The sequence below is a fragment of the Saxophila tyrrhenica genome (genome assembly GCF_035928015.1).
Source record: "Saxophila tyrrhenica strain CCFEE 5935 chromosome Unknown scaffold_1, whole genome shotgun sequence".
NCBI classification, from domain to species: domain Eukaryota; kingdom Fungi; phylum Ascomycota; class Dothideomycetes; order Mycosphaerellales; family Extremaceae; genus Saxophila; species Saxophila tyrrhenica.
The window spans coordinates 116,112-141,287 of record NW_027041733.1 but is presented as its reverse complement, the minus strand read 5'-3'; the positions used below and the strand labels follow the sequence as shown (position 1 = coordinate 141,287).

The window sequence follows — 25,176 nt, the reverse complement described above, 5'->3', positions numbered from 1 at the left end:
GGTGTGTCCAGACAAGCCCTGATCGGAAAACAGTCGTGTGCGTAATTATCGGCGCAAAGTCCCAAGCTCTTGACAACGTGCGTGATGTCGTCGATCGAGTGATCTCTTCCATCTTCTGCTGTCATGTTCGATGTACCTCAGCACGCCCTCAGTCAATGACAAACACCCTCGCCCGCTCCGCCGCCATCGCACGGTCTGTCTCTCTCATCGTCTTGATAATCTGTAAGAAGATCGCTTTCGCAACAGGTGGCGGTACCGCGTTGCCGATCTGCTTCTTGATACTAGTCGCGCCTTGCACCTTTGGATAGAATCGGTGCTCAGGCGGGAAGCCTTGTAGCGCGGCAAGCTCCTGCAGCGTGAAGGTGCGATCGCCTTTAGGGTGTAGGTTGGAATCGCCCCCATCCGTCGTGATGCATTTCCTGAGAGGCTGCTTGTCGCTGTAGGGCATGCCGGGCTTGGGATGGGAGTACTGCATGTGTGGCTCGATTGCGCGGTCGCGAAGCGGTCGGAGACGGTCTCGAATGGTGACACGGGGCTGAAGACGAAGAGAGTTGCCGTGGGTAGGTGCCGGGAATGGTGGAAGCGTCTCGCCGGGGCATGCGGCGATGATGATCAAACGCTTGCGAGGCTGGCAGTTTCCGTATTCATCGCAGTGGATAATTCCGGAGCGGACGCCGTAGTCCATTGCCGTGAGTTGGTGTAGAAGGGCGCGGAAGTGGTAGCCTCCATTGTGCGTGACGATGCCAGAGGTCTGCTCGAATCTATGAAGGTCAGCAGGTGTCTTGAGTAAGTGGAATGAAGATACTCACGTCACAATCCTAGGCCTGCACTTCTTGAGGATGTCGATGACAGAGTAGGCGGTGGCAATGTTGGCTTCATCATTTTTACCCTCGGTCGTGTGCGCAGGACTGTGCGGCTGGCAGGGGAAGGAGATGTGAAGAACATCAACACGGAAGCTCTGGTCGTCCATCTCGGTCAAGAAGGTGAAGGTGTCCGCGTGTAGGATATCAACATCACGCCAGTTCCTCCGAAGAGTGCGACATGCGTCCTTCCAGTGGTCGAGGAAGAACTTGAGCACGAATCCACTGTCAGATGCGCCTCTCGCAGTGCCGCCGCCGCCGGTACAAAGATCGCCGTAGGCATACTGAAGGAGATCGCTAACGTGAGAGCCGATCCAGTTATATCGAAGTACGTAGTGAGGAATGCCGGTTCCGGTAGTGCACTCATCTTGATTGAGCTTGGTGATGCTTTCGATGACGACCTTGTTCGATACGTCGCTAACGACGGTCTTCTTCCAGCGGCAGACGAGAGGCCCAAGCTTAAAGAAGCTATTGTCCGGCCATTGTTCGGCCTGTTCCAGCATATTGAGTCTCAGGTTCGGGAATGGCTGGTTGGTGAAGATGATGTCGCGAATAGCTACGATATCGTTCAGGTTGCGGACGACTAGGCAGTCACCTATGCCGGGATCCAGAGCGCTTTGTGTCTTGAGGATGGCGCACACTTCGTTGCACTTCTTAGGAAGCGAGCCTTGCATCCACCGCGTGCGGCGCAGAAGGATGCCCTTCACGTGATTGCGGGTGAAGCCCTTGACACACAAGAAGTCGCCGTCAGACAGCTCGATACACATGTCGATTTCAACACAGCCGAGAGGAGTCATCACAGCCTGAGCTCCGAGTGGCGTCGTGGTCGCTCGCGAAAAGAGGTCTGCAACCTCTCTTGGTGTGAGCTCTCGTAACTCATCGACATCATCTTCTGCTTCCTCGTCCAAGTCTATTGGCGGAGTGTAACCAACAGGAGCTTGTCCGTCTTCGTCGTCCTCGATGCTGAGCATCGGAAAGTCTGCCGCAAGATCTTCTTGTGTGTCGACATCGGTTTGACGCGCAGCTCCTGCAGATGCACCGACACGATCATACTCTGTAAGATCGATAACTTCAGCGTTTGGCTGCAGACGGTACCCCGTGAAGGGACCGTGGCGTGTCATTGTTGATGTTGCTCAGTGGAGAGAATTTGGTGTTGGCATTTGCGAAGGATAGTTGGCGGGTGGAGTTGGAAGTAGAGGTTGCAGCAGCGTTCCAGCTGGCCCAAATGTGAAGTTCTTGAGGTGACAGCTGTTCCTTCGTCAGTGAAAACTAATCTTCAGCGGCTGGATCCCACATACCACTCCGGTATTGTATTTGTTCAGGCCATCACCACAGACCAGTCCAGCTGTGAGTGTCAAGAAAGTCTAATGGTCAAGTCCTACAAGCAAGCTGGGCACAAAGCTGTCGTGGTCAAAGAAGTTGAGAGAGGTGTCTTGAAGCAAAATAGCAACTGTAAGAAGCTCTCCTGTCCGTGACGTCAGAGCAATCTCAACTCAGCGATGCTGAAACGCAGCTCGCGGGTAGATGCATGTGACGAGTGGTTTGCGGCCGGATACAGAAGACGTAGCTTGTTGTCTGCTTGCTGTAGTGTCTGTCGAAAGAGAGCAGACGCATCGGATCTCATCCTTTGTTGAGAAGGGTGAAGAACGAAGAACTGTATGGGAGCAATCACGGGCTCTTGAACCAACGAGCGAGAGTTCGAGCACCTAACTTTGCGGACTGTAGGAGCTCAGCTGACCAAGACTAGAGAGTCAAGGCAGGAATGTCACTTGATGCGGGAGAAACATGTGAATGTAGGGGATTGCACGCACGTGCGTGGCTTGAACACATGAACCCGAGCATAGCACTTGTCGTATGCTTAGAGGAACATGCCATACCAGCTCTTCCGGCATTCTCGAGGGTGCAATATCCTATTCATGGGATCTCACGGTTCGATGTAGACTCCTTCTTGAATGGGGAGGAGGACAGGTGTTTCGCAAGTCTTCCAGCTGGCGCCGGCTCGCCATGAGTGGTATGTAGACTATGAGGTATCATGCAATCTCAAAAAGCACGAGCACGCGTAGTCTGACGAAATTCAAGGCGTGTCTTGGAGGAGTGCAAGTCTCGCGACGAACAAAGTCAAAGTGAAGTGAGGTCGGAAGAGAGTGCCGGCTTCTTCCGGCCCGAGCAGCTTCCGTCACTTCTCCGGTAGAAGGAAAAACTTCTTCACATGCCCACTATCAGAGGGAGAACGATGTCGCAAATTCACAGAAACACCGCGCTCGACAGCACAAAGGCTAATCATGCTACACTTTCTCGCTTTGAGGCGCAAGTGAGATACATCTGCGATACCAGACCGCAGCCGCCATAGCCCGCGAACCTGTGAGTACCCGCGATTTCTTGCCATACATACACCATCTTGTGATGAACAAACCAAAGATTGATCGACAAAAGACCCAACCGTGGTTATACATTTGACTCCTTGTCTGAAAAGCTCGTCAGCTCTTCTCGAAACGATGATATCCGCATAGGAACGATGAGCTGATTTCTCACGAGCAGATCACCTCAACTAACACCTTCAAGTCGCCAACATGTGCGGCATATTGGCCGTCATCCTGGCCTCTCCGGCAGCGGACGCCGCACCAGAGATCCACCAGGCGCTATACTATCTCCAACACCGCGGCCAAGATGCTTGCGGGATTGCCACTTGTTCAGGAGGTGGCAAAATCTCTCAGTGCAAGGGCAACGGACTGGCGTCGAAGGTCTTCCACGATGGCCGCAGAGTCGCGGATCTACCTGGCTACATGGGCCTTGGGCATCTCAGATATCCCACCGCCGGAAGCAGCGCCAACGCGGAAGCCCAGCCATTCTACGTCAATTCACCATACGGAATCTGCTTCACCCACAACGGTAACCTGATCAACGCGCCAGCCCTCAAGAAGTATCTCGATCAAGAAGCACATCGACACATCAACACCGAGTCCGACAGCGAGCTGATGTTGAACATCTTTGCTGATGAGCTCAACGAGACTGGTAAAGCACGTGTGAATGCCTCAGACTGCTTCACCGCTCTTGAAAGGATGTACAAGCGATGCGAAGGTGGCTGGGCATGCACTGCTATGCTTGCTGGCTTTGGATTGATCGGTTTCAGGGACAGCTACGGCATCCGGCCGATGGTGCTCGGCGAGCGTCCGTCTGCTGAAGTCCCTGGAAGCATGGACTACATGATGGCCTCAGAGTCGGTCGCGCTCAGTCAAAACGGCTACGGCAACATTCGAGACATCCTTCCGGGCCAAGCAGTCATCATTGAGCGCGGCCGCGAGCCTGTCTTCCACCAAGTCGCACCCCAACAGGCGTATGCACCGGACATCTTCGAGTATGTGTACTTTGCTCGCCCTGAAAGTATCATCGACGGCATCTCTGTCTACCGATCCCGACAATTAATGGGCTATCGCCTGGCCGAGACGATCCAGAACCAACTCGGCCCAGAACAGCTCAAAGAGATTGACGCCGTCATCCCGATTCCAGAAACATCCCTCGTGTCTGCATACGCAGTTTCGAAGCACCTCAAGAAGCCATACTGCCAGGGCTTTGTCAAGAATCGCTACATTTTCCGCACTTTCATCATGCCCTCTCAGCAAGCGCGGCAGCGTGGAGTGCGCGCAAAGCTAAACGCCATTCCGGTGGAGTTCCGGAACAAGAACGTGCTTTTGGTCGACGACAGCATCGTGCGCGGGACCACTAGTCGTGAGATCGTAAGCATGGCGAAAGAGGCTGGAGCTAGAAAGGTCTATTTCAGCAGCTGTGCACCTCCGATCAAGAACGCCCACATCTACGGCATCGATCTGGCTAGCCCCAGCGAGCTGGTAGCCCACGAGCGCGACAGCAACAAGATTGCCGAGCACATCGGGGCGGATGCCGTCGTGTATCAGAGTCTTGCCGACCTAGAATCTGCTTGCGCCCAGGACAGTCCTCGCGACCCGGCGAAACAGCAGTTCGAAGTCGGTGTGTTCTGCGGAAAGTACGTCACGCCAGTGCCTGACGAGTACTTCGACCATCTCGAGCGCATCAGAGGCGAGACGAAGAAGCAGAAGGTCTTCGACAATGCTCTCGAAGCTGTGAGACAAGGCACCGCCGGCCCACAGCAGGTCCAGATGGCAGCCAACGGCGTGAACGTGACCAACACCGGTGAAATTGTTGCTAGGGGCAACGGTTCAGACGATGGCGCTCAGCAACCGAATGGACAGATGGACGAAAGGCAAAGCGGCATGAACGGAAGTGCTGATGGTGCCAATGGGCGGGAGGAAATGCACCGGGAAAGCCAGGACGTCGCCTTGTACAACCTCAACGATCAGTAGAAAGGCTCACTCTTGGGATGGGTGGCGGATCTTGCTTTGTGGTGCACTTCTAGCGGGTTTGGCGCATGGGACTGGAAGAGGTAGAGGCTAAAGCTCGCTGCTGTGGAATACGTCATGGGTTGGCAGGCCAAGAGGCCGCAACGCGCCCCTAAATATATCAGTAGAGTAGCGCTGTAACTCTCTAGCAAGGATACCGTCTCCAACGAACAATGACGAAGGCTCGTTCACTTCTCCCAGATATATGTAATGCTTTTGGCAGATCACGTGATATGACGCCTGAGGCACCTCTGCAGAAAATCTAATGTCCCAAACCCGCGTGCTTGAGATTCATCATCCCCCATCAAACACCAACATGCAGCCGGATAGATGACCAGTCATACACCTGCTAAACCTTGAGCACTGCCAGCAACCAGCATGGCGAACGGCACGACCGCTTCTTCCGGGCTGTCCTTCCCACGAGAGACCTTTGCCAAACTCACTCCAGGCCCATATCTGCATGCGCATCTCAAGCAGCCAAGCTCAATCCGCCCCAATGGACGCCAACTCGACGAACACAGAATACCAACAGTCAATGCTGGCTCTCTGACCCACAGCAACGGCAGCGCAGTCGTTCGGTGTGGCGATACTGCCATTGTCTGCGGTGTCCGCGCTGAGATCCTGCTGGCATCCGACCTTCCTCACCCGCCACCCGACGATCTAGATGACGATGACCTCGTCGAGCACCTTGGAATACTGGTGCCGAACGTCGAACTGAGTACTGGGTGCTCACCGGCGCATCTGCCCGGAAATCCGCCTGGTCCTCTTGCACAGTCACTCACTTATCGCATCCTGGCCCTTCTCCATAGCTCCGACATCATAGACCCCAACGACTTGAGGATCAAACACCTTGAGGCGAACACGGATGAAGACCTACCCGACGAAGGACCGCGACAGGTGACGAAGGCGTACTGGGTACTCTACATTGACATTCTGGCCATTGCGCTGGATGGTAACGCAATCGACACGGCGTGGACTGCGACTATGGCGGCTTTTCAAAACACAATTCTACCAAAGGCGCACTGGGATCAGGATCGTGAGATGATCGTGTGCTCTCCACGTCTGGCAGAAGCGACTGGATTGCGGCTCCGGGACATGCCTGTTGCTTCCACTTCTGCCATCTTCACGACCGCTTCTCCTCTCAAGAGTGGAGACCAGGCGGAGAGCTGGGTCTTGGCCGACCCGGACGGCTTTGAAGAGGACGTGTGTGCCGAAACCCTGACGGTCGTGCTAGTTTCGAGGCGTGATGGGACTAAGAGTTTGTTGAGGGTTGAGAAGAGTGGCGGGGCGGTAGTAACCACAGATCTGCTGGCGAGGTGTGTACGTCTGGGTGAGAAAAGATGCAGGCAGATACTATCAATACTGGGTGACGAGTGAGGCTCATTCTGCTTTGGCATAAGGATCTTGCACAGGCCGTAGCAATGTCTCCCACCACTTCCACACAGATGGATGGTCCGCAGCCTTCACCGGTGCACTCGAACGAGGCGGGCACCATCTTACTCTGAAGTGAAGCAGAAGACGGGAATATCTCGATCACAGTCTAACTGAGTTGGGAAGTTGCTTTCAGAGTAGCGTGACTGGGGCTTGGGGCTGATTTTAAGATCTGCGGGACAGCGGTATTGTTCTGGCCCCATTTACCTGCTTACCATATCTGCTTCAAGGGCAAGGCCGTGGGTCGGGAAGACAACGACAACAACTCACCGGTGTCTCATGCTACTGACAGGAGAGTCAGCGATTGAGGCGTTCTTACGGCCACTTTAAACCGCTGGAAGTGGCTTGTATTGTTCAGCCAATCGAGAAGCACAATGGAAGCATCAACAGCATCCTGTTCCCTTTCATTTCGCTGTCAGAATGTCGTTGCCTTGACCGCATCCTGCACAAGGCAACGTATCTTGACAGAACGACCAGCCCGCACACTGAGCGCATTTAGAAATACCCGTTATTCCCGCATGTTCAGAGACATCAGGCACTGCGCAATGTTGGTCTCCCTCGCAGCGAGTTTTCCTGTTCTTGATATGATCGGCAAGCACCCGTTGCAAGAACCTGATCCGAAGCCGCAGTCAACCATATTCACGTGCAGAGGGTTTCAAAGCAGCGATCGTGGTTCTCCGACTCTAAGAAACTGGCAGCCAATGAGCATGCCTGCTCGTGGTCGCTTTCACGCCATCAGCCCTACCCGTCGCTCAATTTGTGCTTCGATCTAACCTGGTAGAGGAGCTCTTCTAATATTCACCGCCAACTTGACTCTCCCGCAACTCCCATCGCTCGCCGACCCTACATGCGTCGCCTGTGGCCCGTTCTGGTGCCTCGACATACCGGCCCCGAGGAGTCTGTACGTTGCAGCCGCCGGCTATGCTGAATGTCCGCCGCAGATCCCGTGCGTGGCGTGTTGGTAGCACTCGTTTAGCAGCCCAGTGGCTGTTCTCTAGCAAACCAGAGAGTAGCGCCATCTGTACCTTTCGGCCGCGGCAAGGAGCATATCTCTGATGTCGCAGACGAATGTCTGGATCATGGCTGAGACTTTAGAAGACGCCGGTGCGCCCGACGGTGCCTTGGTGGGAGAAGACGTCGAACTGATTTCGCGGAGCGCCAATCCTTCTACCATCGTTTCTACGATTCTTGATTGTTTGCAAGATCTTACGAATATGAGTGATCGAGCGTCAAGCAGTGGCTCTTCGAGCAAGCGGCCAAGGGGGAGGCGAGCAGGTACGGCACCCTTGGAAGACTCCCCCACATGCCTGAGATGTCCGCTAATTCTTAGCCCTTCCGTATACAGCACCCAAAGTTCCCTGTGACGAGTGCATTGTTCGTGCCAGCGAGAAGAAGGACGGTTCATCCGGCGGCATCGAGCTCTGCGAGAAGTGCATATCCTCCCTGAAACGACCACGGCGGAAGCAGCAGGAACAGGCAAATGTGCGGAAGGTCCGCCGTCAAAGCAATGCTATAATAGACACAGCGCTGTACGTTCTGATGAATCAGTACAGCTCGTCACTGTCAAGCTGACGAGGGATGATTCCGCAGAGGCGTCCGAACCGACCCCATCGACATGCCATGGAGTGACGATAGGCATGAGCAGCACGCACTGCAGTTCTTCGTCCAACATTCGGCGCCTCAGCTCGCTGGCTACTTCGATTCGCCGTTCTGGCAACGCATGGTTCTCCAAGCCGGCCGCCACGAACCTGCTGTTCGTCATGCGATCGCGGCAATTGGGGCGCTCCACGAGAAGCTGTTGACAGGCTCAATCAACCCTCAGCAGACTTCAGATCGACATGCCATCTCAGCACTAGAATACTGCAACAAGTCGATCAAGCTCCTCGTTAATCCAGACCGAGGGTCGAAGCCCAATCTGCGCCTTCTCTTGACATCGGCCGTTTTGTTCTGCTGCTTCGAGGCACTGCAGGGTACGATAGCGGTGTACTGAATCTCACCTGATCCAAGACTTCCGCTGACTTTTCTTGTTCTGTCTTTAGGCCACTGCGAGCAGGCCATCATACACGCGACGCAAGGATACAGCCTATTGCAACAGTACGCCATGGTATGTACGCCCACGAACCTTCTCTTGCCCCGTCAATAGGGTGAGAGAGTAGCAGGGCCTGCGTTCGTGTCCACTCTCTGTATCAAACATCGGCTAACCATGGCGCTGCAGGATCCTGAGAATAACAGATGGGACATTGGTTCGTTTGCCGTTGAACTCGATCAATTGACAGTGCTCATGCGCAATCTGCAGAGAATGAGCAAAGGTCTCATGGGGAAGGACTACAATATGATTCCGGACCCGGAAGCTATCAATGCGAAACGGCCAACATCGTTCAACAGCATGCAGGAGGCCCGTTCTGGCCTGGAGTTGGTCTTGAACCAGCTTACGGCGTTCTTCCTCGACATGGAACTTGACGATAACTTCTATGATCTGGCCGTTGCGAATGCGGAGAAGCATCTACTGTTCGGTCCATGGCTGGCAGCTTGGGAGAAGGCATTTTCGGAATATCTAGCGAGGGAGCACGACAAGCTGAGCCCGGCTGATCGCAAAGCGGCTATGATACTCAAAGCTCATGAAACCGTGGCCGAGATTCTGTCTGATGTTGATCTATCTCTTGGAGAGCTAGGTTGGGATGCTTTCACCAACAAGTTTGCAGCAATTGTAAACCTAGCAGAGGCAGTGCTCGAGGACAGCAAGCAAGCTGATAAATCAGTGATAGAAGCTAGATGGAAGACAAATGGTAAGTCCTACTTGGTGGGAGCCTTCATGAGCTTACCCAGGCGCACTGCGGGTTCTTCGAGTCCTTTCGAATGGCATCGAGTATTCGAAACAGCTGCTGACCCGGCTTCTCTTGACGATAGGTGTATTCATTTCCGCACCCTCAGCCACCCTTTCTTTTTCTCTCGGCATAGTCGATCCTTTGTACGAAGTCTGCGCCAGGTGCCGCGACCCCTCCCTTCGACGACGAGCCCTCGAACTACTGGCAAGACATCCAAGGCAAGAGTGTGTATGGAGTTCATGGTCGGCCTGGAAGGTGGGCAAGTTCCTGATGCGTATGGAAGAAGAAGGGCTTGAGGCTCAACCAAAAACGTCTGCCGATATTCCAAGTGAAAGCCGGATCTCAGAAGCATGGATCGACTTCTCGGACAAGTCGACGGAGGATTCTGGCAAGGGCAGAGTCGCTTACAAAAAGGCAATACCACGAGCGAGCGCCCGGTACGCACTCAATCCCGGATTGTTCGAAGACTGGCAGACGCATGATCCAGGCTTCAGTGGACCTTCTGGGCAGAGGTCAACACGGTCCAGCAGCAGCACTTCTGGTATAGATCCGTCAATGTCTCCTGGTAACATGGTTACTGCTGCTGGAGCCGGACCTTCTAGGATGTCATATCAAGCTCCATCGGATGTCGTTCGAAGGGACTCGGATGACCCTCTCATACGAGAAACACCACCTCAAGACTAGAAGCGCCATGGCGCCGATGACCAGACCCATCGCCGCCATAGTCATACCTTGTGCTCAACATTTTGCCACCGTCGTTCGTTTCTCGCCAGCTACTGATTCACCTGCCGTCGCCTGTTGCTTTCACGCTGTGATGGCGGTTGCAAATCAGAAGAGCACTCATGGGCGTGAGACGTACTTGCCAACTGGACAAGCCTTGTAACCACGACTTCCAGCGTGCGCAACGCGGTAACCGCCCCTTGCGTGCGACGACTCGCCTCTGTAGTATTCTTTACTGTCGGCCAAAGCACGTCGCTCCTCATTCACCGGCGACCCCATGTGATGGCGGAGCAGACAAACATCAGGAGATGACGTGACAAGATGTCGATACAGTGATTGACCATCAACTCGGAAGGCCCAACTTCAGACTCGAGAGCTTTCTTCTGGCCCGGTTGCCGATCACCTTTGGACATCATGGATTCAGCTGGAGAGATGCAATGGACAGCAAACGAGTGTTACGGATGCAGGTACTTCACCCTCGCAAAGCTTCTCTGGACTCCACGCTCACGCAACGCAGCACGAACTCCCAAAACTTAGACGATCACACTTTTGCAACGGCAGACCTCGCCTGCGAGAACTGTTTGAACCAAGGTCGACCGACGTTTGGTGTCTCCCACGGTCCCCTCAACCCACCAGCGCCCGTGTCACCGGCACTGGCTTCCAGTCGGCATGACAGCACGCCTTCTAGTTGTGAGCATCCTTCACTCAACGCTGGCTACACCCTGCTTGGACTCCTAACAGGACCCAACACAATCCCACCAGGAGCACGAACAGGCGTCAGCTTGGGTCCTGTTGCAGATATTAAGAGGGCTGCAAGAAACGGCGACGTCAGGGCGCAGCAAGCAGTCGAGCAGTGGCGGAGGCTCGAGGAAGCTGGCACAGTGAATACCGGACAAGGGTCACAGGAACAGAACGTTGTATTTCAAGATACTTCGCCCCCGGACGAACCGATCGAGATACCGGAGCGAAAAGTCGGAGAACGGCGTCACATCAACAGCGGCGTGTTTGTGTGGAATGGCTGGAGTTGGGATGTTGAACGGCCGCCGCCTACGGCCAGTAACGTGCGCTCACGGCAGGCGTCAGCTCAAGGTGGAGATCGACAGGTTGGAGAGCAGCTCCAATTCAACGGCGTGATGTATACTTGGACCGGTTCGCGTTGGGATGCCGCAGGATAGCATGGGTTGAGAAACTGAGGTTGATGGAGAAACATTCTTATGGAGAGCAAAAGAATCACCCCACGAGAAATCGATGTCGCGGCAAGGTGAGTACAAAGGCTGTTTATCTGCTGCTCTGGTCGTGGATCATAATCAAAGGTTGACCATCATAGGTTATAGTCGGTATGCAGCAAATTGTACGACCTTGCATTTGGTGTACCAAGCGGACTCTTGACTCGTTGGAAGTGATGGCCATAGTGTCCAGTCGCTGATGAGCAACGTACCACGAAAGGCGAGATTGACACAGTCTTTTGTTAGGACTGTGATAGGGAATATGGCTCGCAAACTATGCGTGAGTAGTGAATGATGTAGCACCGCAAGCATTCACCAAAGCCTGCTACAAAGACCCTTTATCTTTAAGTCAAGCATTCACCACTGACTCCGAAATATCTACATAAGCAGCCTCAACCTCGCTTCTCATTCATCAACCTTTCCAATACACAACACCGAGAATCCTCACCGCCAACAACAATCCACGTCCACCGAACTTCTTCCAAGCAGTCCCAATAACTTTATCCAGTCAACCGAGTGCTATGACAGCTCTGCCAACAAAGATCTTGCGAGTTCAGCGATCCATGCCTGTCGACTTCGGACAATGTCCTACCAAGGTCAGCGATGCACTGGATGCATGTATGATACTTTAACCCCACATGTATCAATGTTGTTCTGCACTGACTTGATCTAGCACTGGCTCAACGGACCGACAGCAGCATAAGCTGGGCTCTAAATTCTGCGCCTTGTTTTACAACCGAGACAATTCGATCCTCGAAGGGCAAGAAGGACTCAACTTGCAAAATGCGGCGACGAGCGATCATGCGAGCACCACCAACATGGAGTACAACGATGAGCTAGATGCGGATGGTGAAACTGACGATGAGTATGAGCGATCTGCAGATGGCGGCTATGTCAAGAAACATCAGCCCCGGCCTGGTAGGCTGGAAGACGGCCAAGAAAGCGTGGCCAGCGACTATGATAGCGAGCGGGACGCCGACGGCGAGACGGACGATGAGGACGCACGACCTAACAGCCGAGCTGAGACCAGCTCAGGAATGCTATCCACTCAATCTGAGCATTTCAACGCGGATCAAGAGAGTGACCGGCTAGCGTGGGCATCTTACGGTCGAGATAGTAAGGTGCTTCGTGAAGCAGCGGCAAATGGGATACCAGGAGCCATCGAACGCCACGAGGAGATCAAGAAGAAGAGAAGAGAAGATCAAGCAGACAAATGGGCAAATACACAGCAGAGGGCTGAGACTGGAGACCAAATGGCCAAGGACGCTATAGAGAGTAGGAAACGGGCACAAAAGGTGCGGGATGCAAGGCGTGACAAGGAGCGGAAAAATGCAAGAAGTAGGGAACGGAATCAAAAACGCAAGAAGTAGGAAACTTCAGATTGTTCCGGTGGACGCAACGGCCACTCCAATTCCTTCTTTTGAACTCCGAACCACAGCTCCCGGAGGCATGCGAGCAGAGCCACTCATTGCACAGACACGATTCTCACGAGTGGAGACACAGTCTTCGCTGCCTATGCACACTGGAGCCTAGGTATGGCAGTCCCGGGAGTTTCCAGGGCACTCAGTCCACGGTAATTGACCTTCGAGTCGCTTAAACAACCGTGATTGGAGGAGTGACTCGCAACGTGGACCGTTCGACCATCGGAACGACGAGTAGTCGAGTACACGTTGTGTCGTCGGTTGTGTACCGCTCATAGGGTACTCTCATGTCTACTTCCATAGTGTTTAATGGAACTTTTTGTTTCAATGATTTTCATGAATTTGAATTTGGCTGGTGCAGGTGTGCTTGATCTGTGGCATCAGACTGCATAGCAGAATGCTGTATGTATCCATTGAACATGATACCGAACCGATTCAGACTGTCCTCATGTGACAGTTCGAAAACTTTTCTCAACATTGCTCTCAGACTTATCTTCCAGAATCGCTCTGAAGGTAAGCAGCGACTAATCAAACATATTTAGCAAGGATAATGTCGCACGCTGGCGAGGAGTCGGACAACAGCGAGAGGGTGAGTCAAAGAGCTTCGAGAGAAAGTGGCGAGTGGAGATCCAGCGGCCGTCGAGAAACACGAGAAAGAAAAGAAGGCCAACAAGGAATCCATGGCACAGCAGAGAGCAGACTTACGTCAAGGTGCTGACTATGGAGACCAAGAGGCCAAGGACGCTCTCAAGTTTAGAAGATTGAAGGATAAAGAGTACGATGCAAAGCGTCTCCAATCGCGAAAGGACGCCAGAGCCGCAGCCCGCGAAGGCGCAGGAAATATGCCGGCTGAGAGGCGGAGATCCAAGGCCCCAGAAGCTTCGGTATAGACGCAAAGGAGTCTGTTTCCTAACGCGTTTGGCGGGGATGGGTTGTCTACCAGGTGGATGTCTTACTTGCCGATGCGTAGTACTTGTGGTAGCAACATGTAGCCGACGATTTCCTGTGCATGAATACTGAGCGATGTTCTTGCATCTGTGAAGCATATCACATGATTGGCCTGTGCAGATCTTCAGAGAACAGTATGGAATGTAGAATCATGTTCGCTGGAGAGCTGGGAGGAAGCAGGTAGAAGTCCACTGTCAGGCAGTTTAAGGTGTTCAGGAGATCTGCCAGTGTTGTCTTCGGCGGTGCAATGCCACCGTGGTGTAGATCATAAGGTCAGAACAGTAAGGAATGTGAGCCAGCGAGGAGTCAGTCAATACTGTGAAGAAACCTTCGCTCGGTATATTGGGACTGCTTTGCAGCAATCTCCTTCTATCTCCGCAAGTACTTCTTCCACAGCTCCAAGACCAGCCACGACCAGCACTGAGAACCATCAACATCAATCGAATCTACCGTCAGGACATCTCGACTCCGGTCTACCAATTCCGCCTAACATTGACTATCAACAACGACACCGACTCCTCCGGAAGACATCGAGGAGTCTGCTGTACAAGCCGACCTAATAACCATGTCCGGTCAAAACTGGCCATGCTATGGATGCATGTAAGTTGCCCGAGTTGACTGGAATTGTCTGCCAACTAAAGCGGTTTAGTGTGCAATCAAAGGACCAACAAGAGCATGACCTGTGCTCGTCATCTTGTGCTAAGTTCTACGGCCAGGACAATCTATATATCGATAGTCGAGGGTCCAATTTGGAGGATGTACAGACCAGAGACGATGCCACCATCGCTGATGGTCCAGGGACAACGACCGTGGCCAGTGAGGAGACCAGTGGTAAGCGGGCTTCCTATGACAGAGAGCGTCGTCCAGAAGCGGCCCATGGTGATCCAGTGGCTGTCCTCGGGGACCGCGAGAAGCAAAAGATGGGCATGAAAGTCAAAGGAGGACAATCTCCAGAGGGTCGGCACGCGAAGCGAACGCGCGCGAAGCGAACGGAGTAGTGGAAGACCCAATATGCAAAAGAGAAGCAGAAGAGAGAGGAGACTGCCAGAGAGAAGTGGCGTGAAACCCACCCGGGCCAAGAACCGCCAGAAAATCTTCACGCCTTAGGGCCCATCGAAGACCTCAAGCTCTAAGCCGTGGCTGGAGACAGGGAGGCTGAGGCGAAGCTAGCAAACATGCATGAAAAGGGCAAGACGGCACGTGCCGCAAACGTGCCAAATTTTCTGAGTGATCTTGCAGCGGCTGGATCCAGCGAAGATCTTTCTTCCAGGCTTGCAATGCCCGGCGCCACATGTGTAGGGTCTTTGCAGTCTAAGGGCCTCGATGCACCAATCTCGAAACCTGTTCCAGCAAGCTACGGTGACGAGTTGAAGACCTGCAAGCCGGGAAGCCGCCTGGGCGAGACGCGCGAAATTAGTGGTATCGTGCACTGGTGGGACGGGTTTCGTTGGGTTCATCGCTACGAAAGCTCAACATTCGATTTATGACTGTGAGGTATTGCAGGTATACGAATGGGGTCCATAGATCCAAAGTGTTGCACGGCCAGGAGGATGTCGTCCGTAGCGGGTAGAAGGGGTCATTGTGCGGTCATCTGTCGGTAGACAGAGATAGCTAGCAGTATTGTGTTCTTCATGTCGCCGAGTCTGTCCTCAGAGACGGGTCAGATCGCGAGTAGTTCTGAAACCTTGAAAGTATTGAAAACGCCGACGTTGTTGATGGAGTGTTCGAAGGGGAGTCAAGATCCAAAGTGAAGTCAAGCCTCTGATGCACGCGAGTCATGCACGGAAAATGGCATCCCGCCCACCAGTAAATCTTCTCGACAACACCAACTCTTCAACGACAACAACAAAGGTGATCTCATGGCAAAAGCCACAGCTGTGGTCAACCAGTCTATCGCGACTTCTCTGTCGCGCTACGATGAACATCGGGGGCATGAGATGAAAACAGCAGATCATGAATCGCGATTGCATTTCATCCACACACTGGATGCTGGAGCGATACACGTACTCACATGTGGCACTCGAACCACGGAGTAGCAAGCATGGATCTTTGGGTACGACAAACGAGACCAACGATGTTGACAAGCACTATATCCAATTCCAGGTACCAGGTCTCCCCTGATCTGCTTCCAGTGAGCTCAGATGATTCCCACAGAAGGCAGGGCACTATACGAGCCAACACCTTCCTGTCCTGTTCAGTACCCCCCGGAACGAGTGTGTTGATATACACATGAAAACTTGTATACCTCTCCGCCACATCTCTCAAAGATGGGGATCCAAACATATCGCATCGCTGCCCCCATTCTGATGATCCCCTGGATGTCCATCTTGGTCAGGCTACTTCAACTCGACAAACGCGACAACCGCATCAACCAAGGAGCTGCGGCATATTCATTCTACTTTATGACCACCGCTCCACTCTACCTCTACTGCGTGGAAATCCTTGGCATGGGAATTGCTTGTCTCGGCCTCCCTCGCAGCTACACCTTTGGTATTCAGAGTGAGCCGATCGTGACCCGGTGTGATGCTGGCCCATGGATCGGACAGTCCGACAGAGAAGCGTGCTACACCTGCAAATCTTACCTTAGATTCATCGACTAGTAAGTCAAATCAGTAGTTCGCTACTTTTTCCAGCTAGATCCAAGCACCGTCCGGCTATTCGAAGCGGGCGACTCTATTGCACTACTTACTGACCCTTCTCACCGCTCTAGGTGCCACCGTTTCGCCAGTAAAGATGGCAAATTCCATTTCGACGAGCTCGAGAGCGACTGGGTTGAGCATGGCGGTGTCTGTGCATTCCTGTTTGTGGTCATGCTTGGAGGGTGTGCATACATTCGATGGAACCTTGGTCGTTTGGACAAAGCGGAGAGCGCTGAGCGAGTACTTGAAAACCCTGGTATACATGTTCTTTAGTGCGAGCAGAAGATGAGCAATGGGGACTCAACGGCGCTGGGAAACCAAGAGCCCCTGGAGACAAGACGGATGAGCGCTTGAGAGGAAATGAGGCCAGATAGCATAAAGTCCGTTGGTAGCCATCAGTGTAATCTTCTCAATGTCGTCGAGTGTTCACGATAGGCTGTACCAAAGTTCGTGCAACGCAGGACGTCGATGGAGTATTCGGAGGAGGTGTGGTCTGGAGCGAAGTCAAGCCTCGAGATCCGCGCGAGTCATGCAACAGAAAAAGGCATCTCGAAAGCTCGAAAAGTCCAGTCACAGCTTCTTCATGCAACCAGTGTAAACCTTCTCGACGACACCAACTCCCCTCAAAAGCATCACGGCCACGACAATCTGAGCCCGAGAGCGGACACTAACTAGGAGAAGCCGCCCATCATGGGCTCCATCAATTTCCCGGCAGAGGAAGAGCGCATGCTAAACCACTGGGACGACACAAATGCCTTCCACCAGCAACTCGAGTTGTCAAAAGACGACCCTCCCTATGTGTTCTATGACGGGCCGCCTTTCGCTACAGGGACGCCCCATTATGGCCATCTCCTCGCCTCCACCATCAAAGACATCATCCCGCGGTACTGGAGCATGAATGGTCGGTATGTGGAGAGGCGCTTTGGCTGGGACACTCACGGCGTGCCGATTGAGCAGATTGTGGACAAGGAGCTGCAGGAGGAGCTGGGCGTGCGAGGGAGAGCGGCGGTGGAAAAGGTCGGCATCAAAGAGTACAACAGACGGTGTCGCGAGAAGGTGCTTACTTACGCTGGGGAATGGCGGAAAGTCATTGGGCGGTTAGGCCGCTGGATCGACTTCGACCGCGATTACAAGACCATGGATCCCAGCTTCATGGAGACCTGCTGGTGGGTGTTTGCACAATTGCATAAGAAGGGCATGGTCTATCACGGCGCGAGAGTGCTACCCTACAGCACGGCCTTGAACACTCCTCTGAGCAAGAGTGAAGCTACGGAGGAGTACAAGGATGTACAGGATCCCGCAGTCACAGTCTCATTCCCGGTGCTGCCTCCTGATCAGCAGCCAGAAGCTGTCAGGCAGAAGGTCGAGGAGGTCTTGAAGACAGTCGGCGGTAACCTGGATTTCGTCGCATGGACCACGACACCCTGGACATTACCCAGCAACATCGCCCTTTGCGCGCATCCCGATTACGAGTATCTCATCGTGCATGACGTGGAGAGCGACAGGCGGTACCTCATGGTCGAGGCCGGACTGCGGGTTCTCTACAAGGACCCCAAGAAGGCCAAGTACAAGATCCTCAGCAAATTAAAAGGCAAAGACATTGCTGGCTGGAAGTACAAGCCCATTTTCAACTACTTCGTCGAATCGTTCAAAGACGTTGGCTACAGGGTGCTGCTAGACACCTACGTCAAGGACGACGAGGGCGTCGGCATCGTACACCAAGCACCAGCATTCGGTGAGGACGATTATAACATCAGCTGGCGAGAAGGCATCATTGACTATGACCGATCACCACCCAACCCACTCAACGCCGGCGGCGAGTTCACCTCAGAAGTGCCGGACTTCGAAGGCCAACATGTCAAGGCTGCCGACAAGAACATCATCAAGTTCTTGGAAGGTCAAGGACGAATGGTGAGGAAGTCTCAGATCACGCACAGATATCCACACTGCCCACGGTCGAAGACACCGCTCATCCAACGAGCTGTGCCGTCATGGTTCATCAAGGTGGAGAGCATTGTGCCTGAGATGCTCAAGAACCTGGAGAAGACGCATTGGGTTCCTCGACAGGTCGGCATGGGTCGCTTCTATCAGTGGATCTCAGCAGCGAAAGACTGGAACGTGAGCCGGAACCGATATTGGGGCACTCCTCTTCCACTGTGGGTGTCAGATGACATGAAGGAGGTCGTCTGCGTGTCTTCAGTGGCCGAGCTGAAGCAGCTATCTGGTTATGAAGGCGAGATCAAAGACCTCCACCCGGACAGCGTCGACCAGATCACCATACCATCGAAGCAAGGCAAAGGTACGCTCCACCGGGTGCCTGAAGTCTTCGACTGCTGGTTCGAGAGCGGTAGCATGCCGTACGCCTCATCCCACTACCCATTCTCATACCCCGACTACGATTCGTCACAACCTGATTCCGGCATGTCGCGGACAGAAGGACCCGGGAAAGCGCTCTTCTCAAAGTTCCCAGGCGACTTCATTGCCGAAGGATTGGATCAGACACGAGGCTGGTTCTACACCTTGAGCGTACTGGGCACGCACCTCTTCAACACGTTCCCATACCAGAATTGTGTGGTCAACGGCATCGTCCTTGCAGAAGACGGCAAGAAGATGTCAAAGTCTCTCCGCAACTTCCCAGATCCCATGCTGGTAATCGACCGGTACGGCTCCGACGCACTTCGCTTGTACCTCATCGACTCACCAGTGGTCCGCGGTGAGCCACTCCGCTTCTCCGAGATGGGCGTGAAGCAAATCGTGTCTGGCGTGCTATTACCGCTCTGGAACTCGTATAACTTCTTCGCGCAACAAGCGGCGCTGCTGAAGAAGAACACTGGCTCAGATTTCGTCTTCGATCCCGAGATGCAGAAGTCGAACGAGAACGTGATGGACCGCTGGATCCTGGCTGCTACACAGAGCTTGCTGCAGTACGTCAATCAAGAGATGGAGGGCTACAGGCTCTACACTGTGGTGCCAAGGCTGCTGAAGATGGTCGACGACACAACAAACTGGTACATTCGCTTCAATCGCAACCGATTAAAAGGCCAGACTGCCTCAGCAAAGCCTGCTACCAATGGCGTGCAGATGAATGGCGCCAAGCCAGAAGCGGACGGTGACTCGGAAGAGGCTGTCGACACCCTTCACGCCCTGAACACGCTCTACGAAGTCCTCTACACCCTTGTCCGAGCCCTTGCCCCATTCATCCCTTTCCTCTCGGACAACATCTTCCAGCGCTTAGCACCTCACCTGCCCGAGTCCATCACAAAAGGCAAGGATGTACGCAGCGTCCACTTCCTCCGCTTTCCCACCGTACGGCAAGAACTGTTCGACCCTGTCGTTGAGCGACGAGTGAGCCGCATGCAGAAAGTCATCGAGCTGGGTCGTCTAGCGCGAGAACGGCGAACACTCAGCTTGAAGACGCCGCTCAAGACGCTCATTGTGCTGCACCAAGACCAGCAGTTCCTAGAAGACGTCAAGACTCTTGAACGCTACGTCACAGAAGAGCTCAACATCCGCGACCTCGTCCTCACCACCGAAGAGAGCAAGTACGGCGTCGAGTACAGCGTGCAAGCGGATGTGAAGAACTTAGGCATGAAGTTCAAGAAGGACGCTGCCAGTATCAAGAAAGCGTTGCCGAAGCTTTCATCAGCAGACATCCATGCTTTCCTGGACACCGGCGCCATCACAGTGGAAGGTCACCAACTGAGCGCCGAAGACCTCCGGGTCCAGCGCGGGCTGAAGCAGAGTCCAGAGACCGCCGACCTCGAAGTTGCTGTTGAAGGGGAAGTGATGATCCTACTCGACGCCTTTGCGTACCCTGAGCTCGCGCAGGAAGGCCTCGCAAGAGAAGTACTCAACCGTGTTCAGCGCCTTCGCAAACGCGCTGATCTGGTACCGACGGACGACATCAAGCTCGCCTACTCCGTCCTCTCACCTGCTACTGTCGACGGCGCCGATGGGGCCGGAAAGGGCGAGAAAGGTGCTGTGAGTGAGGCTTCGCGATTAGAGGCTGAGAGGCTGGTGGAGGAGATGTTTGTGCAGCAGGCGGGGACTATTACCAAGGCTGCGAGTTTGGGGGTTGTCAAGATTGAGGATGGCGGGGCTAAAGAGGAGGCTGTGGCGGAGGAAGAGGCGGAGGTTAAGGATGTACGGTTGTTGTTGAGGTTGTTGAAGGTTTAGATGGAGGGTGTTTGATGATTTGATGAGGGACGATTGACTGACTGCGCTGAGCGTATGACGCGGTTTAACGACGAGCTTGACTGTCGGTACAGTATTGATCGTTGCTCTAGATGGTATGGAATTGCTGTACAAGATGTACACCGATATCTCCCATTCCTCTCTCGTGCTCCACGAAGCCTACAAATGCTCCAGATCTCCGAATATTGAAGTTCGTGGCACCCATGTTCGAGCGAGCCTCTTTTCTCTCAATCTGCGTTTGCATCTACGCCGTTGGCGTGCTACTGTTACCTCGCAATGCGCTCATATTGGCTGTGGCAAATCCATGCTCAGCCCTTCTTTCCGGCAGCTCTCTACTCACGTTGTCAGTCATTGACGCCGCGGAACGACGTGGGAAAGTGCATACCAGATAGCAGTCTTTCAGCGCCATGAACTCCTTCGCACACATATCCTTTGAGACATTCTGGTAGTTGGAGGCAATGCACTTGCCGTATACAGCTCCCTTGTCGAAGGTCAGCGCATTTGTCTTAGGTAGATGGGACGTGTCCACCTTACTTCAGCCGTACACTTCGCGGTGGCCTCTGCGAACTTCTCGATCGGTCGTGTGCGTCCTGGCATTGTTGCGCATGTGCTTGTCCCGATCGAGAGCATCATTGAAGTCGAAGTGAATGTCGTCGGCTACACGTATCTCCGCTCTGGCCGACCTAGGCTGCTTTGAGAGATTTACAAGCCGATCTCCAACATCAACAACGCGACTTCCTGGTGTCGTACGCGCTTTCAACATCACCTTTCGCGCCAATTCACCCTAACGTCGAGACGACTTTGTATTGCTTGCAAACAGATCATACAGGGCATGCGATAGCAGTGCGACCTACCACTCCCCCCATGCCGCGCAACACCAGATGACCAGGCCGTACTCGAAGCGCGTGCGGCGGAAACTTCGCGTTACCACTTTCATATGAATGACCGCGACGATTATGATGAGCTGCCTTACCTAGACGACCCTGGTAAGTCTCATCCTATTCTCTAGAGTACGCGCGACTAACACCTGCCTGTAGATGTTGAACTACTGTACGAGATATGCAAGCGCGCATCCGGATCGCACGAACCTCCCTTCAAGGCGCTCTTCGCAGCCTACGATGAGATCTTCGCCGAACGAGGACTAGAAGGCCAGCGTGATGGAGCGATCTTCAGGTACCTTATGCGCGTTGGCGAGAGCACGAGAGGAGCCAATCGGGAAAGGAGAAGGATTGATCTCGTGCAACAGCTGAAAGGCGTTTTGGAGGCATTGGGTATTACTGTCTTGGGCGAGGAGGACAATGGCCGAGAAGATGCAACTACAGCGACGGAAGACGTCAGACGGGATTCGGCGCGACTGGATGAGCGGCGCAAGCGCAGGGTTTCTTTCGACGAGGCGCGGTATGAGGAGACCTGGTTGAGTGAGCATACGCAGTCGGTACATCCGTCTCCGACGCCGCCACCACGAGGGACTCTTTTGAAGCTGCCGCCACGGAGAGGAAGGATCGGCACGACTGAGCGCAGAGCACGCTCGACAAGTGCTCGCCGTCCTGTTAGCAGACAGCCAGAGGTTTACTCGAACACGCAGCAACACGTCTCGCCCTCAGCCGAAGGCCGTTACAACTACAACCCAGCGGACCTCTATCCATCCCGACAGGAACTCGACATGAATGCTGAGGCTTTCTTATCAACCTGTGCGATTCGCTCCGCTCGATCAGCATTGCACCACTGGTACGGCGCAGCTATTCAGATAAGGCAAGCTAACGACTACGCTTTCGGGATAGCAATCGACCACGATCGTCGCGCGCTGCTTCAACAATCCTATGATGCTTGGCGCGCAGCTTATAAAGAGAAGCGCGAGCTGGCGCATCAAGAACGACATTGGAAGAAGACTGAAGAGAGAGCGAGGCGCGGACGCGACCTCTTCCTCATTCGCAAAGTCTTCACGCACTGGGCTACGTCGACTTCGCATGAGAAGCTTTGCGTTGAGGTCGCACGTCGCCAGATTCTGCGATCTTCCTACTTCAACCGTTGGCGCGCCATTGCCGCTGAGAATCAGGCGAAGGCACGGAGCATTCTCTGCAAGAAGTATCTTGCCATCTGGCGAGAGAAGGTCGAGGCGAGGCTGCTGGCTAAAGAGCAGGCAGTTTCCTGGTACGAGGAGACTTTGCTCAGGAAGTGCAAGAAGCGGTGGTTCTGGCAGTTCTGCGGAAGACGTGTGGAGGGTTGGCATGAGCAGAGGGTACAGAAGCGGACCTTCGATCGACTTGACGCCAAGTGCCAAGAACGACAGGACCGTGAGCAGCGAGCAGAAGATGTGTACTGCTCTCGATTGCTTCGAAGAAGCCTGAGCCTCCTCGCTGGGAAGCTTCACGCTCGACAGACCCAGAATACCACGGCGCAAAAACACTGCGAGCGGTCTTTGGCCTCACGGACATTGCACGGTGTTGGCATCCAGGCGAAACTGGACCCCATCGCACGCACGGTCTCAGCAAAAGTGGACTTGAACACTGCTCGCAAAGCCCTGCGCGTCTGGCGTCTTCACCTAAGTCTCTCGCAGCAGGCCGCAGAAGTCGATCATCAGAGGCTCCTGCAAACTGCCTGGACCAATTGGAACGATGCACTGCGGTGTCGAGCTTTGGCGCAGAAGATCAACGAACGGGTCTTGGTTGAGAACCTGTACCGATGGGTTTTGCAGGAGCGATTGCGGTTGTTTCAGCGCACAATCGATGGTCGAATACTTGGGCGAGCCATGACATGGTGGCGGGCGAAGGTTGAAGATGAACGGGACCAACTTGCGAATGCTGAAATCGTCTTCGCCGAGCGGCAACGTAGACGTCGGCTGGCTTTTGGAATGGTCCGGTTGAATATAACCATGCGAGCTCGAGAGGACGCTGAGCGGGCTGCCGTGGAGTTCTCCATGAGTCGTGCCCTGCCGAAGGCACTCGAAGCTTGGAAGGATCAGACTGATCATGCGCGGCGGCTGGCGAAATGGGCTGCTGATGCTCGATTCTATTGTCTTACCGCCGGGACACTGAAGAACTGGAGAGAGAAGACGACAGAACATGTTGCTGATCGCAGGCGAGCAGCATACGTTCAGGTGCGCGCGAGGATCAAGATAAGGCTCGCGAGGGAGTGCTTGATCAAGATGCGAGCTTCAGTCGTTGCAGTAAGGTCGATGGAGGCCGAAGCTGAGAGAAAGGCGCAGGTGCGGTCAGCGGATATTGGCGTCGCTGCGTTCGAGCACTTGCGTCAGCGAAGCGCGAGATACCGTGAGCTGGATGTTCAGGCCACGGAGATCAACTCGCGGAAGCTGCTGTCGTCCGCTCTCGAAGCAATGCGGCTCAAGCACACCGACTATGAGCGGATGGCAGAGCAGGCACAGAGCTTCAAGCGCGAGACTGAATTGGCGGTCCTCGCCGATGCCCTCCGACGAGTGCAGTGGGCGAACTTCACAGCTGCACGCAAGGTGGAAAGCGCTGAAGCCTTATGGCTCCGCAACCGCGATCAGCATATCAAGCAGATGCTTCGCCACTGGGCAACGCAAACAGCGGCTCGGCGGTCGACAGTCCTTCGCGGCAGAGATGCTCGAGTCGAGGAAGCAGAGCCGGAGAGCCCTAGTCTTCGACCAGCGAGTCGTGCTGCCTCACGTTCGAGAGCTCCTGATCGAGTACTGCTATCCTCACCACCTTCGCAGGATCAGCTGCAGTCAACGCCAGGGTACATGCGCACACCGTCTCGTCCGCGCCGAGCTGGCCGCTTCCGTCCGCTGCCTACGCCTGCAACTTTCACCCCATTGGCTTTCGATACGGCTTACCTCGCCACCGTGCCTGCGCCGCTGCCGAACGCTGAAGAGAGTGGAGAAGGACTGACGTTCGACCGAACTGCCACGGAAGGTCTCACCCCCCAGATCACACCTTTCTCCAGGAAGCTGAGGGCTGGTGGGATTGGCGGAGCTGGGCCGTTGTCAGCATTGAGGAGGTCGGATCTGGGGCGCTCGGTGCAGGGTGGGACGAATAAGAGTGTCAGGTTCGCGGGTGCTGGGAGGTTTAGGGGGAGTGATGACGGACATTTGAAGAGTAGCTGATGCATATCACGAAGACTTCCCAACAGTCATCCATACATGTTGCAGTCTGTCCCTTCGCTCTCCATGAACGTAACTGCCACAAGACCTAACGCATAGCCCACATAAGGCTTACCCACTACTTCGATCGTTGCAGATGGTCCTTCGGACAGCACGGGCTGAGTCTTTTAATGATGGTGATATATTACACTCGAGACTAAAGATGCTACATTCGGCCACAGATCGCAGAATAATAGGGCATCCCGTCCGCTCTGCCGTACTCAAGCTGCGAATCGGATGATTAGTACTACGGTGGGTGACCACGTGGGAATACCGTCTGCTGAATGTTTTTGCATTTTTTTGCCTCCAAAGCCTGCACCAACAGGCAGAGAGTGTGGACACCCGCTAGTGCCCGCGACAACATGCCAATGAGGGGGAGCTTTAGGGACCGTGAGACTCATCTTGCAACTTCGCTCAAT

The 25,176-nt window shown here is 54.1% G+C and overlaps 9 protein-coding genes across 9 annotated transcripts; 8 read left to right on the top strand and 1 right to left on the bottom strand.

Moving 5' to 3' along the window:
* Window positions 1-148: 148 nt before the first annotated feature.
* Window positions 149-1,981, bottom strand: LTR77_000067 (uncharacterized protein; the record flags this gene model as incomplete). Its single annotated transcript, XM_064797335.1, has 2 exons — window positions 149-761; window positions 810-1,981. 2 exons carry the CDS (start codon window positions 1,979-1,981, stop codon window positions 149-151), a joined length of 1,785 nt encoding a protein of 594 aa, XP_064663569.1.
* Window positions 1,982-3,430: 1,449 nt separating this feature from the next.
* Window positions 3,431-5,197, top strand: ADE4 (amidophosphoribosyltransferase; the record flags this gene model as incomplete). The annotated part of the gene is made up of 1 exon (XM_064797334.1): window positions 3,431-5,197. One exon carries the CDS (start codon window positions 3,431-3,433, stop codon window positions 5,195-5,197), a length of 1,767 nt encoding a protein of 588 aa, XP_064663568.1.
* A 414-nt stretch (window positions 5,198-5,611) lies between these two features.
* Window positions 5,612-6,632, top strand: LTR77_000065 (uncharacterized protein; the record flags this gene model as incomplete). The annotated part of the gene is made up of 2 exons (XM_064797333.1): window positions 5,612-6,549; window positions 6,584-6,632. The coding sequence occupies 2 exons, from the start codon at window positions 5,612-5,614 to the stop codon at window positions 6,630-6,632; spliced, it is 987 nt and encodes a 328-aa protein (XP_064663567.1).
* A 1,087-nt stretch (window positions 6,633-7,719) lies between these two features.
* On the top strand, window positions 7,720-10,173 carry LTR77_000064 (uncharacterized protein; the record flags this gene model as incomplete). Its single annotated transcript, XM_064797332.1, has 6 exons — window positions 7,720-7,939; window positions 8,010-8,193; window positions 8,255-8,634; window positions 8,704-8,768; window positions 8,880-9,450; window positions 9,491-10,173. 6 exons carry the CDS (start codon window positions 7,720-7,722, stop codon window positions 10,171-10,173), a joined length of 2,103 nt encoding a protein of 700 aa, XP_064663566.1.
* Window positions 10,174-10,646: 473 nt separating this feature from the next.
* Window positions 10,647-11,384, top strand: LTR77_000063 (uncharacterized protein; the record flags this gene model as incomplete). Its single annotated transcript, XM_064797331.1, has 1 exon — window positions 10,647-11,384. One exon carries the CDS (start codon window positions 10,647-10,649, stop codon window positions 11,382-11,384), a length of 738 nt encoding a protein of 245 aa, XP_064663565.1.
* Window positions 11,385-12,018: 634 nt separating this feature from the next.
* On the top strand, window positions 12,019-12,805 carry LTR77_000062 (uncharacterized protein; the record flags this gene model as incomplete). The annotated part of the gene is made up of 2 exons (XM_064797330.1): window positions 12,019-12,053; window positions 12,109-12,805. 2 exons carry the CDS (start codon window positions 12,019-12,021, stop codon window positions 12,803-12,805), a joined length of 732 nt encoding a protein of 243 aa, XP_064663564.1.
* A 3,266-nt stretch (window positions 12,806-16,071) lies between these two features.
* On the top strand, window positions 16,072-16,817 carry LTR77_000061 (uncharacterized protein; the record flags this gene model as incomplete). Its single annotated transcript, XM_064797329.1, is given in 3 exon segments — window positions 16,072-16,403; window positions 16,533-16,699; window positions 16,717-16,817. The coding sequence occupies 3 exon segments, from the start codon at window positions 16,072-16,074 to the stop codon at window positions 16,815-16,817; spliced, it is 600 nt and encodes a 199-aa protein (XP_064663563.1).
* Window positions 16,818-17,133: 316 nt separating this feature from the next.
* Window positions 17,134-20,619, top strand: ILS1 (isoleucine--tRNA ligase; the record flags this gene model as incomplete). The annotated part of the gene is made up of 1 exon (XM_064797328.1): window positions 17,134-20,619. The coding sequence occupies one exon, from the start codon at window positions 17,134-17,136 to the stop codon at window positions 20,617-20,619; it is 3,486 nt and encodes a 1,161-aa protein (XP_064663562.1).
* Window positions 20,620-21,574: 955 nt separating this feature from the next.
* LTR77_000059 (uncharacterized protein) lies at window positions 21,575-24,721 on the top strand (the record flags this gene model as incomplete). Its single annotated transcript, XM_064797327.1, has 2 exons — window positions 21,575-21,623; window positions 21,675-24,721. The coding sequence occupies 2 exons, from the start codon at window positions 21,575-21,577 to the stop codon at window positions 24,719-24,721; spliced, it is 3,096 nt and encodes a 1,031-aa protein (XP_064663561.1).
* Between the last annotated feature and the right edge of the window lie 455 nt (window positions 24,722-25,176).